The 16,084-nt window shown below is 50.0% G+C and overlaps 1 protein-coding gene across 2 annotated transcripts in view; it reads right to left on the minus strand.

Moving 5' to 3' along the window:
• Positions 1–299: 299 nt before the first annotated feature.
• Positions 300–16,084, minus strand: part of Dock6 (dedicator of cytokinesis 6) — a 42,387-nt gene continuing 26,602 nt past the window's right edge. The window contains exons 30-41 of one of the 2 annotated variants that reach the window (XM_035443522.1): positions 15,087–15,187; positions 13,294–13,486; positions 13,074–13,217; positions 5,396–5,527; positions 5,245–5,259; positions 3,225–3,350; positions 3,045–3,134; positions 2,571–2,807; positions 1,947–2,090; positions 1,755–1,861; positions 1,276–1,437; positions 300–544 (exon numbers count right to left, since the gene is read on the minus strand). In XM_035443522.1, coding sequence (XP_035299413.1) covers positions 502–544; positions 1,276–1,437; positions 1,755–1,861; positions 1,947–2,090; positions 2,571–2,807; positions 3,045–3,134; positions 3,225–3,350; positions 5,245–5,259; positions 5,396–5,527; positions 13,074–13,217; positions 13,294–13,486; positions 15,087–15,187 — 1,494 coding nt within the window. In that variant the 3' untranslated portion in view covers positions 300–501. The remainder of the gene's footprint in view (positions 545–1,275; positions 1,438–1,754; positions 1,862–1,946; positions 2,091–2,570; positions 2,808–3,044; positions 3,135–3,224; positions 3,351–5,244; positions 5,260–5,395; positions 5,528–13,073; positions 13,218–13,293; positions 13,487–15,086; positions 15,188–16,084) is intronic. The other variant, XM_035443523.1, reaches the window with a different exon arrangement.

The raw sequence follows: 16,084 nt of genomic DNA on the forward strand, positions 1-16,084 counted from the left end.
AGACACAAATAAATAAACAATTGGAACAAAACATAAGGCTAAGAGAAGCCAAACACAGTGACACACTTTGTGAGTTCAAGGCCAGCCTGGGCTACACAAAACGTGGAGAGAGACTGAGGAATACACATATATCACACATTTGTGCATGCAAACCCCCATTACGTGCACATACACAAACACACATACACATACACACAACACTCTTTCCCATGGACATGTTTCATTGTGTGTTCTCTTCTTCAACTGAGTGTCAGCTCCCCAGGGCAGAAACTGTGTCAGTTGTCACCACACCACACAGGTTGCATATAAAACTTATTTTAAATTAAAAACAAACAAACAAAACAAAACCTAGGATACATCAGTGCAGACAGAGGGATGGAGGGCCCAGCCCCAAAGATGTTGTGGTCACCCGTGGATGAGAGGGCAGGAGTGACTCCAGGAAGGCACAGACAGCTGAGGTGTGGGTGCTGGTCTTCTGGTGTGGCTTTCAGTCCTGTGGGGTCAGAGTTCAGCCTTCCGGAAGCTAGATCTGTTCAGGGAGTTCCTGGGGGCAGAAGGCAGGTTAGCCACAGGATCCCCAGCTCCACAGTCCTCCCCATCCTCCTCACCTGTCATCATGCAACCCTTCCAAGAATATGTTTAGACTCTCTCCTGTCTACCCTGATCCAATCAAAGGATTTCCCTTTTAATATAAATCACATTTACTTCTGTGCTATGTGTGTGCAAATGTAGACATCAGAAGACAGCTTGCTAGAGTCAGTTTTCTTTCCACCGTGTGCTTTCTGGGGATTCAAACTCAGGTATTCAAGCGCGGCTGCAATAACCTGTAGCTAATTAGCCATCTTGCTCTCCCCGATCAGAACCCACCACAGGGGGTTGGGATAATGTCTATTTTATAGGTGGGGAAAGATGCTCAGACAGCTAAATGAAGGCTGGGGATGTGGTTCAGTTGTAGGGCATTAACCTAGCGTGTAAAGTCCTAAGAGTCAATCTCCACCACAGAAGCGCCTGAGAGTATGAAAGATGGTTCAGTGGGCCAAGGCACTTACTACCAAGCCTACTGACCTGATCTCAATCCCTGGTACCCACATGTAGAAGAGAACTGACCTCACATATATACTGTGGCGTATAGATGCCCCATCCACTAAATCAAATGTGATAACAGAAAAACAGAATAGATAAAGTCACACAACCCTCCAGACACGGACTGTGCTGTGTATGTGCACATGCATGTGTGTTCGTGTTCATGTTCATGACAGCCTCCACAGCGGGCACCTGAGGCTGCTGGAGCTTGGTGCCAGCAGCTGGGGCAGGCGCTGGGTAAGCAGAGGCTGCAGAGCCTCCCGGAGGCGACTGTAGTGGCGCTCCAGTTCCCGGTGGTATTCCTTCTGGTCTGGCCCAATCAAGGCCTTGTTCTTTCTCAGTGCATCCTCACACCTGAGGGGTCAGGAGGATACTGCTTGGGGGCTGGCACTCAAGAGAGAGCAAGAACAGAGGCTGAATGTGGGGTGTGGGGACAAGCATGCAAAGGCCCACTATGGGGCCTGTGAATTTAAATAGGGAGTCAGCCTAGTGTAGCAGGGAAGTCAAGACTAGTATTTACATGGAGTCAGGCTGGGAATGGCAGTCAGGCAGTCAGGCTGGGTATAGCAGGGAGTCAGGCTGGGTATAGCAGGGAGTCAGGCTGGGTATAGCAGGGAGTCAGGCTGGGTATAGCAGGGAGGGAGGTGGCAGGGTTATAATAACCAGCGTACTTCTTGCAGAAATCCTTGAAGCAGAGCCGTAATTTGTTGTGATGTCGGAAGAGTTTGGGATCCTCTGGGATCTCTGCCAAAAATACCTGGGCCACTTCTAAGGGACCCTATTGGGTGAGAAGATTCATGAGGGTCTGAATGGCACCTGGAAGCCCAAGGTAGCCGGCATCCCCCAAGAAATGCCAGCCATGCCTGGTTCACAGTGGGTCCCACCGAGCCCTGCAGAACCATCTGTAGCATCTTGGCATCTGGAGGGTCCTGCTCAGTGGCAAAGGCCAGCTCCCGTGTCTTCTTCTGCATGTCCTCAATGGCCACCTCCACTGGTGTCAACACCGTCTGTGGGATGAGGGCGTGTACATATGGATATGTGTGCCTGTGTGGGGTGCATCTGCTGGGGCCTGCCATGTCCTATTCCAAGCCAGCCCAAGGAAGCTGGAACTGGGAAGGTGGGGTGGGGGTGGGGGTCCCAGGCCATGAATACTACTGAGGATTTGTGTTCCCTTAGGTGGATCTTGTCTCAGCTGGGACTTCAGTCTGGTTCTCACTCCATCTGCCCTTGAGTCTGGGGACTCAGATTTCCAGATCTCTCAGACCTGGTGGTAGAGGCTTGCATCTACAGTCTACAGCCTGGGGTCCTTATAGTTCCCAAACCCAATTCTGCTATTTCCCAAACCCTATCTCTTCCTAAAATTCACTGTCAGTGGGGTTCCTCTACCCTTTCCTCTCCACGTCCTGAAGTTCCTCCACCTTTTCCTCCCTGGACCTATTGAGGGTATTGAGTGCCCCTATCTCCCCTTTCCAGGTCTGGGGTCTCACCTCCTCACGGTGGCACACGCGGATGCGTGTCTTGATGTAGGGAAAGGCGTGCTCCGTGCTCAGCAGGGTCTTGCGTTTGTGCTGTTCTACCAGCCCCCCATGCGCTCGCCCATCTGGTGTGAACGGTGTGCAGAAGAGGAAGGCCCGCAGCCCGTAGTTGCGGTCGAAGTAGGTCACCCGGTCCTTGAGCTCGTAGGTGTCAAAGTGGGGCTCCACATAGGTTATCTGGATATAGGCCTGGGACACAAGGTCATGCATGAAGCTGGGAGCAGCCGGGGACCACCTGGCCCTACAGCTCCAGCCGGAGGCCCTGGTCCCTCTAGGCTTGAAGGTTTTGAATCTAGAGCCCCAGATCTCCCCGATTCTGGATGTACAGGAATCCCCTGAGAAACAGGACTTGCCCCAGCCCCCCTCCTCACAGTATTTGCAAACTCCTTCAATATAGGATCTTAGGGAGATGGTCAGGGGACCCACCTTCTGTGGGTCCAGCTTGGACTTGTCCACTGGGTTAGAATCTTTGATGATCTCTACCACATCGTCCCCGAACCTCTCCGTATAGAATTCCTAGAGACACGGGGTTGACTCGGGCCCCCACTGGGGCAGCCCCCACTATAACCCACATGGCCTGTCCCACCTCCCAGTTCCAGGACGTGCCTCCAGTCGGTGTGAGATCTCTGCCAGCTTTGTGATTGATGGTTCCTTGTACACAAACTCTTGTTCATCCAGGTCACCAAATCGTGCACCATAGAAGCCCACTCGGAAATATGTCCCAAATACACGCTGGTCTGAGGGAAGCCAGTGGTGTTGGCAAGGAGGCACCTGTGCAGGTGCCCTCCACCCCCACCACACTCAGGGTGGGATGTAGAAGACAAGATGGGAATGGGGAATCCTGAGAATCTCAGGAGCCTGTCTGAAGATCTTGGAAACTGTGAGATAGACTAGCATGCCAGGGGACCCAGATCACACCAAGACATGGTCACCATCATTTTGTGTATATGTATTGATGACTGAGCCCAGAGCCACCCACAAGCTAGGTAAGCACTTCATGGCTGAACTATTCCAGTTATCCAATGGAAGATTCTAGGTTGGGGCTCTATGGTTGAGTTAAGCTCCCAGTCATTTTCTTTCTCTCTCTCTCTTTTTTTCCTTCAATATAGGGTTTCTCTGTGTAACTTTGGAGACTGTTCTGTAGACCAGGCTGGCCTCACACTCACAGATATCCATCTGCCTATGCCTTCCAAGTGCTGGGATTAAAGGCGTGCACCACCACTGCCTGGTGTCATTTTCTTCTTAAAAATTATCTATCTATCTATCTATCTATCTATCTATCTATTTATTTGAGACAATGTCTCTCTCTACATAACCCTACTGACCTGGAACTCCCTCTGTAGTCCAGGCTGGCCTCAAATTCAGATATCTGTCTGCCTCTGCCTCCCCAGTGAAGGGATTATGGACATATGTCACCATCACCCGGCTTATTTTTTTACCTTTGAGACAGACAGTATTAATAAGTTGCCCAGGCTACTCCTGACCTGTCTATCCTCCCATCTCTGTTGTCTGAGCACCCGCAGGCAGGCAGCAGGCAGGCTTCCCCTGCCCTTTGTTCTGAGTCTTCTGTCAACTTCCTTGTTTAACATAAACTTGAGTTTCTGCTGCCTCTGTCAGTCCCATCACCTACATTCTAATACCAAACGAGGGGCTGTGTTGCTTACAACTGTACCTCAGTACCCATGGGACCCAGGCCCAGCAGATGCCCTAGTGTCTGAGTGACTAAGGGACACTCTGGGCTGCCTCCTGTCCTGGGATGCTGGGCTCTAGTTATAGGACATTCTTCTCTGTGTCCCTAGCCCTAAATGTGGAAGGAAGCCCCTTTACCCAGAGAAACCATTCCCTAACCCTTGGGGGAGGAGGTGGGGTCATTTCAAATTCACTCACCAGTGCAGATCCAGACAGGGTGGGGCAGACATGGTGAGGCCAGAAACAGGGATGGAGGGATGGTGGACAGAGAGACACAGTCATTGGAGAGATCAAAGGTCACAGTTTAGAGTTACCCCCTCCCAGGGTCCTGGTTGTACCACCTTATGAGAATCATTCTCTGGAGGGTTAGGGAGACCAAGGATGCAGGGAAGGCGGGGACCTACCCACCCCACTGGCCTCCACCCAGCCTGCCAGGCTCTGGGTTCCTGCCATCTTTGGCCAGAAAATTCTCCCTCAACTGAGAGATGCCTAAAAATAGAAAGGAGGAAGGATTGGGGGGGTGGGGGGGGCATGAGCCCTTAACAAGAGATGAGGAGCAGTGATCCTCTGCAAAGCTGTGCGTTGGGGAGACTGAGATGGAGAGAGTGCGAGGGAACCCTAAGACAGAGCTGGTGAGGGGCAGAGGAAAGGGATGAGACAGAGGGAAAGAGATAGTCCCCTTCTTCTCCACCCCCACCCCTGGTGGTAACTGAGCTGGCCCTACCCGAGGGAGGGGTGTCTCTGGAGAGTTCCCAGCTGGGTGACTCACAGGCTGCCCTTGAGACTGGGGGGAGGCATTTGGGGGAAGGGAGTACTAGGGGGCTGTGCGTCATCACCCACTAGGCCCAGACCCCTGCGGAGAGTGGCATGCTGTTCTGCTGCCCCCTAGTGTTCACTGACCAATGTTCACCAGGGATCATGGTCCCCTCAGACTCACCTCCCAGCCAGAGCTCTGTGGGAAAAGAGGAGGCAAGGTTACCAGAGGGAAGGGGGGCAAGGAGAGGGACGCAGAGTCCTAGATCCAGGCCTGGCAAGAGCTCTAAGAGGGCCTAGCACCAAGCCTATGCTGGGAGGGACCCTGGGCCCACCTGGTGCATTATCTTGGTGAAGGCCTCCTGCAGTTTCCCGTGCACCGCGGCCAGCTTCTTGTAGTCTCTGTGGGCTTCGAGAATGGGGATGAGGTTTTTGTAGACTTCATTCACTGCTTCATACAAACCACCCTGGAGAACAGAAGAAGTGAGGTAAGGATTTCCCAAGACCCGCTATGTCCATATCCCAGCCTGTCCACTCACCACCTTGACAACTCCTATCCCAGAAAGGGCCCCACTGCAGTCTTCACCTCTTCTCACAAACGTTTACCAAGGCCCAAAAGCTGTGGCTATCTGTACTGGCTCCTCCTTGCAGGTAAGAGAGGAAGTTTTTGCTGTGGTAGTGCTATGGATGAAGCCCAGGGTTTCTGAGCATGCTAGGCAAACACTTGCTCTACACCACCTTGAATACAGTTTGTTTAAAAAAAAAAATAGAGCTAGCACACCTTTAAGCCCAGCACTCTGAAAACAGAGGCAGGCTGATCTCTGTGAGTTCAAGACCAGCCTGTTCTACAGAGCTAGTTTTAGGATAGTCAGGGCTACACAAAGAAACCCTGTCTCAAAAACCAAGAAAAATAAAATAACAATAAAACACAAGGTGCTGGAGTGATGGCTCAGTGGCTAAAAGCATTGACTGCTATTCCAGAGGTTCTGAGTTCAATTCCCAGCATACACATGGTGACTAACAACCATCTATAGTGGGATCTGATGCCCTCTTCTGGCATGAAGACCATAGAGCACTCACACACATAAATAAATCTTAAAAAAAAAAAAAAAGCTGGACAGCAGTGGTGCATGACTTTAGTCCCAGCACTTGTGAGGCAGAAGCAGGTAGATCTCTGAGTTTGAGGCCAGTCTGGTCTACAGAGCAAGTTCCAGGACAGTCAGGGATACACAGAAAAACCCTGTCTAAACAAAACAAACAAATCAGGTCTGGAGAGATGGCTTCAGTGGTTAAGAGCACTGGTTACTCTTGCAGAGGACCTGGGTTTGGTTCCTGCTCCCATTTAGCAGCTCATAGCCAGTCCCAGGGGATCTGACACCCTCTTCTAAGGTCCATAGGCACCAGGCACACAGATGGTGCCCACACATACATTCAGGCAGACACTCATACACATTAATAAATCTCTTTTTTTTAGAGATGAGGACCAAACCCAGGCCCCTGTGCTTGCCCCCAATCCCAATCTTTTTTTTTTTTTTAAATTAAAGCATCCAGGAATAAACTGGAGCACCAAGGGTGTGTGTGGTGAGCCCCTCACTTGCAGAGCCATCTAACGGACCCCAATTTGCTTTTTGGCTTTGTTGGATTTTTTTTTTTTTTTTTTGAAGGGATCCTGGGAAGCACAGGCTGATTTTGTAGCTAAGGATGACCATGAATTCCTGATCCTCTTGCCTCCACCTCCCAAGTGCTGGGATGACTGTGCACTGCCATATCCAGCTTTCCCTGGATATCTTTTTCAATCACCCTCCACTATATGCTTTGAGAAAGGGTCTCTGCTAAACTGCTGACCAGAGGGCCCCATGAGTCTTCCCATCTCGCCTCCTCAGAGCTAGGGTGATAGGACAGACTACCAAGCTTGGCTTTTACCCTTTTACTCTCCCTACAGAGGGTGACTGACTGATTCATATTGAGACAGGGTGTACTGGATGGCTTTTTGTGTCAACTTGACACAAGCTAGAGTCATCAGAGAGGACAGAGCCTCACTGAGGAAATGCCTGCATGAGATCCAGATGTTAGGCATTTTCTCAATTAGCGATCAGTGGTGGAGGGCCCAACACACTGTGTGAGGTTCTATTCATGGGCTGGTGGTCCTGGGTTCTACAAGAAAGCAGGCTGAGCAAGCCATGGGAAGCAAGCCAGTAAGCAGCACTCCTTCATGCATCAACTCCTGCCTCCAGGTACCAGCCCTGCTTGAGTTCCTGTCCTGACTTCCTCTAATGGTAGACTATGACCTAGAAGTGTAAGTAAGTCAAACAAACCCTTTTCTCCCCAACTTGCTCTTTTGGTCGTGGTGTTCTGTCCCTAAGACACAAGGTCTCACTGTGTAGCCCTGGCTGGCCTAGAGCTCCTTATGTAGCCTGGCTGGCTTCAAAAATCAGAGATCCACTTGCTTCTGCCTCCCAAGTGCTGGAGCTACAGTCCTGCACCACTGCTGCCCAGCTTATTTTTTTTTTAAAGATTTATTTATTTTATGTATGTGAGTGCTCTGTGACCTTGTACTCAAATGGAGATTGATTTTCTTCTATGTCCCAAGTGCTGGTATTAAAGGTATACGCCATGACACCCAGCTGATTTACTTCAGTATGGATATGTGTGGGTGCTGTGTGTGGGTATGTACAGGTGCTCTTAGCCAGAGTCCTGGGAGCTAGAGTTTCAGGCAGTTGTGAGCTGCCCAACATGGTGCTGGGAACTGAACTCCAGTCCTCTGCAACAGCAGCATAGGCCGAGCCACCTCTCCAGTCCCTACCTGGCTTTTGATAAGATGTAGTTCTTGGGGGATCTGAATTCAAGTTCTCTTGTGGGACTTGCACACTCTTTACCAGCTGAGCCATGCCCCATAAACTGCTGTTTCCACCTTCCACGCCTGAAGGTGACAGAGGTCTCCCAAGGCCAGACTGTCAACATCATCCCACCCGACCCCATGCCCCAGACCTCCAGGCTCAAGTGCCTCCTCCCAGCTGGAGTTCTTTAGTCAGGTTCTGTCCACACTTGACCTCCTCCCTCAGTCTCTTCAAAGATACCAGTAAAGTGATTAACAATGACACAGAAGAAAAAGCCCATTTAGGGGCAGGCCTGGAGGCACAGGCTTTGACCAAAGCATCCTGGAAGCAGAGGCAGTTGGATCTCTGTGAGTTTGAGGCCAGCTGGGTCTATTAAGTGAGTTCCAACCTGGCAAGGGCTACATAAATGAGACCTTGTCTTAATAAATAGGTATCCCTTTAGAAGGGCTGGGCCATGTCTCACCTTAGAGAGCTGACCAGAACCTCCCAGTGAGGGGCTGGGGGATGCCACAGTGATAGAGCCCCTCCTTAGCATCTCCTAGTGAGGATATGGGGGTATGGCTCAGTGTTAGAGCTTCTGGCTAGAATTCCCTAGTAAGGAACTTGGGGTGTGGCTCAGGGGTAGAGTAACCTCTTAGCTTCTGCAAGACTGGGTTTATTTCCAGCACTACACACATACAAATCATATCTCCAGAGAAAACTCAGTTTAAGGCTAAGCACTGTGACTCATACCTAAAATCCCAGTACTGGGGAGGTAGAGGCAGATGGATCTCTATGAGTTCAAGGCCAGCATGGTTTCCATGTAGAGTTCTAGAACAACCAAGGCCACATAGTGAGAACTTGTGTGATGGCTTGCATGATAATGTCCCCATAGATGCATTTATTTGACTATTTGGTCACTAGTTGGTGGAACTATTTTGGAAGGATTAGGAGGTTTGGCCTTGTTGGAGGAGGTGTGTCACTGGGGGTGGGCTTTAATGTTTCAAAAGCCCATGGCTTTTCCAGTCTCTCCTGATCTGAGTTCTCAACTGCTGCTCCACTGCCCTGCCTGTCTGCTGCTGCCATGCTCCCCTCCATGATGGCCATGAACTCACTCTCTGAAACTGTAAGCCAGCCCCCAATTAAATTCTTTCTTTTATAAGCTGCCTTGGGCATGGTGTCTGTTTACAGCAATAGAAAAGTAACTAAGATACCCTGTCTCACAAAACTAAAAGAAAACCAGACTTAACTTCCATTTTTCCAACGACGACAAAACAAAATAAAATAGAAAACAAGCAAACAACCCCCCCTCTCCCAGGAACTCTAGGTAAAATAACACAGCATGGCACAGCCGGTCCCACAGGGGCAGGAGAGCCAGTCCTGTGCTGAGTACACCAGAGCCCAAACAGAGCAGACAGATGGGGCTCTCTTCAACCACGGAGAGTGAGACACTTAGGCAGCAAGGGCTGTGATGCATAAGTGTCATAGCCTCACTGGAAGTACAGGAGGAGAGAGTTCAAGACCAGCCCAGGCTGTTTTAAAAACAGCAATGCTTTAATCCCAGCACTCGGGAGGCAGAGGCAGGCAGATCTTTGTGAGTTCAAGGCCAGCCTGGTCTACAGAGTTTCCAGGGTGGACAGGGCTGTTACGCAGAGAAACCCTGTCAAAAACAAAACAAAACAAAACAAAAAACCCAAACCAAACAACCCCCCCCCAAAAAAACCCCAAAACCAAACAACAAATCCCAAAACTGGGCCTGGGAGCTTTGGGGCCAGAGAGCCTGCCATATGAAACAGTCAAGAGACTGTGTCTCAGACAAGGTAGGTAAGGGTCAACACAAGATGCTGTCTCCTGATCTATATAGGTCTACAGTGGCATGTGCATGCTTGCACACACATAAGTACATCACACACACACACACACACACACACACACACACACACACACACACACAGCATACACATGTGTGCATGTGTACAGAGATCAAAACAAAAAACAAAAACCATGCCAGGCATGGCGGTATACATCTGTGCTTCTAGTACTTCAGAGGCAGAGCCAGGAGGAGATACAAGTTTGAGGCCAGTCTGGTCTACAAAGAAGTTCTAGGGCAGCTTGAGTTACATATTGAGATACTTTCACAAAACCAACAACCACCACAAAAATACAAGGGTCACTGACATGGCTCAGCCCATAATCTGGTTAGCTGTTTTGTTTCTGTCAATTTGACACAAGTTAAGGCACCTTGAGAAGAAGGCACCTAAGATTGAGAAAATGCCTCCTTGGGACTCTTTCTTGATTAATGATTGACGTGGAAGGCAGTGCCCCACTGGGCAGGAGGCCCTGGGTGCTATAAGAAAACTGGCAAAGAAGGAGCAAGCCAGTAAGCAGCACCCCACATCTATACTTCAGTTCTACCTCCAGGTTCCTGACTTTCCTCAGTGATGGACTGTTACCTGGAAATGAAAGGTGAAACAAACCCTTTCATCTCCAAGTTGCTTTTGGTCATGGTGTTCACTACAGCAACAGAAAGCAAACTAGAACAGTAGGTATAGGCGCCTCCCAGTAAGCCCGATGATTTGAGTTCAATCCCTGGAATTCACATAATAGAAAGAGAGAACTGACTCCAGGCCCTCTGACCACACATCACACACACACACACACACACACACACACACACACACACACACACACACACACACACACGTATGCACAGGAATGCTGTAGTAAATGTAATAAAGAAAGGTAGGATGTAGTTCAATGTGTAGAGTGTTTTGGCAGCATGTATGAAGCCCTGGGTTCTACCCAATCACTACTGAAGAGGAGAAGTGGTAACGGGTTTTCCTGACTTGATGGTTTTAGATTCAGAGACTCAGCAGCAGTCTCTCTGGACAATCCTACAGTGGGCTCTGTGCTGTTGCAAGCGTGCTAAAGCCTGCAGAGTATGTATATAACCCAGACTAATTCTGGCTGTGAACTCTGGACTGTGGGGGACAATGTTGTGTCTGTCAATGGAGCTTCATCGATTGGGACCAACATACAACCCCACATGGGGTGTTGACAATGGGGGAGGCTGTGTATATTGGGGAAGAGGATATGCATGCAAACCAGGCCTGATGGCCACTACTGCAAGCCTGATGGCCTGGAGGTGGAGGCAGAAGGATCAAAAGTTCAAGGCCCTCCCCCACTAAATAGGGGTTTGAGGAATGCTTGGGCTACGTGAGCCAGAGCACGCCAAGTGCCCCACCCCCAATAAATAAATATAATTTTTTAAGGGAAAATAAAATAGGTGTGTGTCCATTCTGGGAAATAGTCCTATCACCAAACATCCCATGCTACTAGGCCGTGCTCCACCACTAAGTGATATTCCACCCTAAGATCTTCATGGGAGAAATCTGCACTGCCGTGCTGTGTGCAGGCCCCGTGGACAGGGCCAGTGTGCTGAGTGTCCACAGAAGCTTTCCTAGGTGAGGGTGCTGGGAGACACGGTGGGCTTAGGGCCAATAGTAAGGATCTGCATGAAGCCAGAGCTTCCCAGATTTCATTAAGAAAAGGGCTCTTCCAAATCTTGTTTAAATGCAGGGCTGGTGTCGTTTAGTGATTTGATACTTTATATTATTTTTGTGCTAGAGATGGAGCCCAGGGCCTTGTGCTCTCTAGGCAAGTGCTCTGCCACTATGCCGCACCATGAGCCCCTTTGTTCTTTTGTTTGAGAAAGGGTCTCATGTAACCCAGGCTAACTTCAAACTCACTGCTCAGCCTCAAGAGGTCCTGAACCCTCATCCCTCCCCCACCTCCCAAGTTGCTGGGACAACAGATGTGCAGCCTCTCACTCAGTTGATACAGTGCTGGGATGGAACTCAGAGCCTCACAGGGCTAAACTGCTCCCCTGCGCTGACCCCCAGCTCCTGTCTTAACTGGTTTTATTTTCACCCCAGAGTTGAGTAACACAGCATACCAGAGAACAGAGTAGCTGTCCAGGAAGGCCCAAGCAGAGGAGGCTGGCATTACAGCCAGAATAAGGCTGGAAAAAGCAAGCAGGAACAAAAACCCTTTCTTTTATGTGCACTTGAAAGTTCTAGAACTAATAAAATTATAAATGCAGGCCTATTGAGAGGTTTCATGAAGAGAAAGGCAGGTTGTGGGTCCCATGAGCCCACATTGGCTTGAACTTCTGACCCTGCCTGTGCCTTCCCAGTGCTGGCATGAGAGGTGTGTGCCACCATGCTAGGTTTATCCAGTTCTAGGGATGGAGCCCAGGGCTTCAAGCAGGCTAGGCCAGCGCTCTCCCAACTGAGCCACACCCTAGCCCTTTGCTGGGATTTATGTGCCTGTGTACACACGTGTGTGCACACGTGGAGGCCAGAGGTTTGTATCAGGAGTTTTTCCCTGTTGCTTTCCACCTTATTTTCTGAAACAGGGTCTCTCACTGAACCTAGAGCTTATCATCTGAGGTAGACTAGCTGGCCATCAAGCCCTCAGAATCTTGAGATTTGCTCTCAACTCTGGGCTATAGGCTTTTACCATCATACCTGGCTTTTTATTGGAGATCCAAACTCATGTTTGGCCAACTGAGCCACCTCCTAGCCCCACATTCTTAACATTAATGGTTTCTGTCCCCCAGCCCACCTCCTCTCAGAGGCCTCACTCACTCATGCTAGGCAAGCATTCTAACACTGCCATGGAGCTAAAGCCCCAGTTTTCTTTCTTTCTTTCTTTCTTTCTTTCTTTCTTTCTTTCTTTCTTTCTTTCTTTCTTCCTTCCTTCCTTCCTTCCTTCCTTCCTTCCTTCCTTTCTTGTTTTGACCTCCCACCCCTTTCTTTCTTTACTCAGGGACTCCCATATCCCAGAATGGCTTAGAACTTGCTATGTAGTAGAGGATGGCTTTGAACTTCTGATCCTCCTGCCTCTACCCACTGAGTGCTGGAATCATAGGCGTGCGTCATCATACTTGGTTTATGGGGTGCTGGGGATGGAACCCAGGGCTTTGTGCATGCTAGAGCCCTAGCCCCCTAATTTTGTTTTGTTTGGAGAAAAATGGCTCTGTAGTTCATGCTAGCCTTAAATTCCAATCCTACTGCCTCAGCATCCCAAATGCTGGGCTCACAGGCCTGCACTATCATTCCTGCTTCTGACTTCCTAAATCCCTGGCCAGGAAATCATTTGGTGAGCAGTCTGACACCATTGTCCTAGGTCTCACCATAGTGAAGTAGGCCGCCGCCTGCTCCAGCAGCCCCACCAGACCCAGTTCTGTGAAGTTCTTCCCAGAGCAGAAGCCCTCCTCATCTGGAGACAGGATGTCATCAGAGATGGCAGACTCCTCCAGCACATTGGATGAGACATTCTGGGGAGGGCAGGAGGTGGTGTCAGGCCCAGTGTCAACCCAAATGGGTCTTCCTCTACCTCCCAGTGATCCTTACCTGGAAGGAGACACAGCCCACAGGCAGGTGGCGACTGTCCTCGAGGAGGGCAAGGTATTCAGCCACCAGCGCAGCTGCATGTACCATGCACTGGGCAGCCTCTGCATGGTTGCCCAGCTCTGCATGTTTGCCAGCCATGTTCTGCAGCCATGTCAACCTCAGGTCTGGAGAACCTTGGTACCCCCGGGCAATCCTAGGGTCCAGGACAGCAGGGTAATGACTGCCTGTCTGCTTGTCTGGCCCCGATGCTCACCTACTGTGTGTCCCTTTAACCATCCCTTTATTGCTTGGCCATTGCCTGCCCCACTCACTCAGCCCCTCTCTTGTTCATCCTTTTACTCATCCTCATAACCCTGTCTAACTCACTTTTCTTTTTTTCATTTTGAGACAGGGGCTCAGGTGGCCCAGGATGGCCTAGAACTTGCTATGTAGCTGAGGCTGGCTTTGAACTTTTGATCCTCCTGCCACTTGAGTGCTGGGATCACAGGTATGTGCCACCGTGCCCAGTTTATGAGGTGCTGGGGATGAAGTGTCTATGTTTTTATTTATTTTTTTATTTTTTGTTGTTTTGTTGACACAGGGGCTCATGTAGCCCAGGCTGGACACCTGCACTGGTTAGGTTTATTTTTAATAATTTATTTATTTTATGTGCATTGGTATTTTGCCTGTACGTATGTCTGTGTGAGGGTGTTGGATCCTGGAGTTATAGACAGTTGTGAGCTGCCATGTGGGTGCTGGGAATTGAACTTGGGTCCTCTGGAAAAGCAGTCAGTACTCTCAACTGCTGAGCCATCTCTCCAGCCCCCTGCTTAGTTCCTTTTGTCAACCTGGCACAGCTGGGGTCATTGGGAAGAACTTGAATGGAGAGAATGTGTCCATCAGATTAGACTGTAGACACGTCTGTGGGGTGTGGTACTAATTAATGATTGATGGCTCATCCCACTCTGGGTAATGACACCTCTGGGCAGGTGTTCCTGGGTTGTATAAGGAAGCTGTCTGAGCAAGCCATGGAGAGCAAGCCAGTGAGCAGTGTTCCTCCACGGCCTCTGCGTGCTTCCTGCCCTGACTTCCCTCAATGACAGAAGCCAAATAAACCCTTTTCTCCCCAAATTGTTTTTGGTCATGGTGTTTATCACAGCAACAGACAACAGTATGCACCACTATACCCAGTGTAAGTGGTGCTGGAGATGGGACCCAGGGCCTCATGTGTGTTTTGGGGGGGGTGTCTACCAAATGAGTTATATTCATGGCCACTACTTGTCTTTTTCACTTTTACTTATTGTGGGACCTGGTTTCTTCCTCTTGTCTGCCTGGATTCCTCACCACAAGGTGAGTGGCTTCAGTGTGCCATAAGCCCCTGCTGCACTGTGGAGCCCTCTCACAGCCCAGAGCTATGGGGCCCACTGACTATACAACAAAATCTCTAAAACCATTAGCTAAAATAAACCGTTCCCCTCTCTCTTTTTGTACATTTATTTTCTATGTGTGTGTCATATGTGTGTGGAGAGGAGGGCACATGTGTTACATAGGACACATGAGGAGGTTTGAGGACAACCTGAGGGAACTGGCTCTCTCCTGCAGCCATGTGGGCCCTGGGGATCGAACTCAAGTCATCAGTCTTGGTAGCAGGCACCTTTACTATCTGAGCCAATTTGCTGGCCCAACCTCTTCTCTTTGTAAGATGATTATCTTGGGTGTGTGTTCTAGTACTGAAGAGCGGACATACATGTATCCTGTATCCTGTCTGTCTGTCCCGTCCTTTGACTTGTCTACTGGCACTCGCTCCTCCTCACCTGTACATGAGGTCCATGAGCATCTCGGGGTCCTCCTGGTGCTCCTTCATCTTCACTGTGTCTGTCAGGATCATGTGCAGGTTGAACATGAGGTCCTGAACCTGGAGCAGGTGAATGTCCAGGGGTCAGCAAGGGCAATGGGGTCAGGATGAAGATGGGAGAGAAGGCTGTGGAGATGGCTCAGTGGGTAACATGCTTGCCGTGCAAGCATAATGACCTGAGTTTGATCCCCAGCACCCAGGTAAAAAGCCAGGCATAGTAATGCTTGACTGTAGCCCTTGTGTTGGGGGAGTGGGGGCAGAGACGGCATCTGTGACTGGCCTGTGTAGCTGAATCAGTGAGACACTGTCTCTAAAAATAAAAATAAGGGGCAATTGTGCATGGTGGCACATGCCTTTAACTCCAGCACTTGTGAGGCAGAGAAGGCCCCTCTGTGTTCGGTTGAAGCTAGCCTGGTCTACATAGCAAGGTCCAGGACAGCCTGAGGTACCCAGTGGAATCCATCTGAAAAAAAAGTCCCTGCAAAAAAACCACCACCACAACAAAATAAGGTGGAGAGAGAGAGAGAGAAAGAGAGAGAGAGAGAGAGAGAGAGAGAGAGAGAGAGAGAGAAAAGACATCCCCCTGTTGACCTCTGGCCTCCACCCACATACATGCACACTCACATACAAACACAGTGAGCAGGGTGAAAGAGAAAGCAGGGCAGGCTAGGTGTGCACACAGGTACACATGCACACCTTGTAGTCCCAGTGCTGGGAGGCAGGGCCAGGACCACAGCCACAAGTCAAAAGTCAGCCTGGCTACATAATGAGTTCCAGGTCAGCCTAGGCTAAGGCTGAGACATCCAAAAGAAGACAGAGAAGTTGGAGTGGTGGAGCATACCAGTTACCCAGAACATGGGAGGCAGGGGCAGGAGGGCCGGGGTTCAAGGCCAGCCTCAGCTACATAATGAGATCTAGGCCTTCTAGACGAGGGGAGGGAGGAGAAGAGAGATGGGG

The sequence above is a fragment of the Cricetulus griseus genome, chromosome 4 (assembly GCF_003668045.3).
Source record: "Cricetulus griseus strain 17A/GY chromosome 4, alternate assembly CriGri-PICRH-1.0, whole genome shotgun sequence".
Lineage (NCBI taxonomy): Eukaryota > Metazoa > Chordata > Mammalia > Rodentia > Cricetidae > Cricetulus > Cricetulus griseus.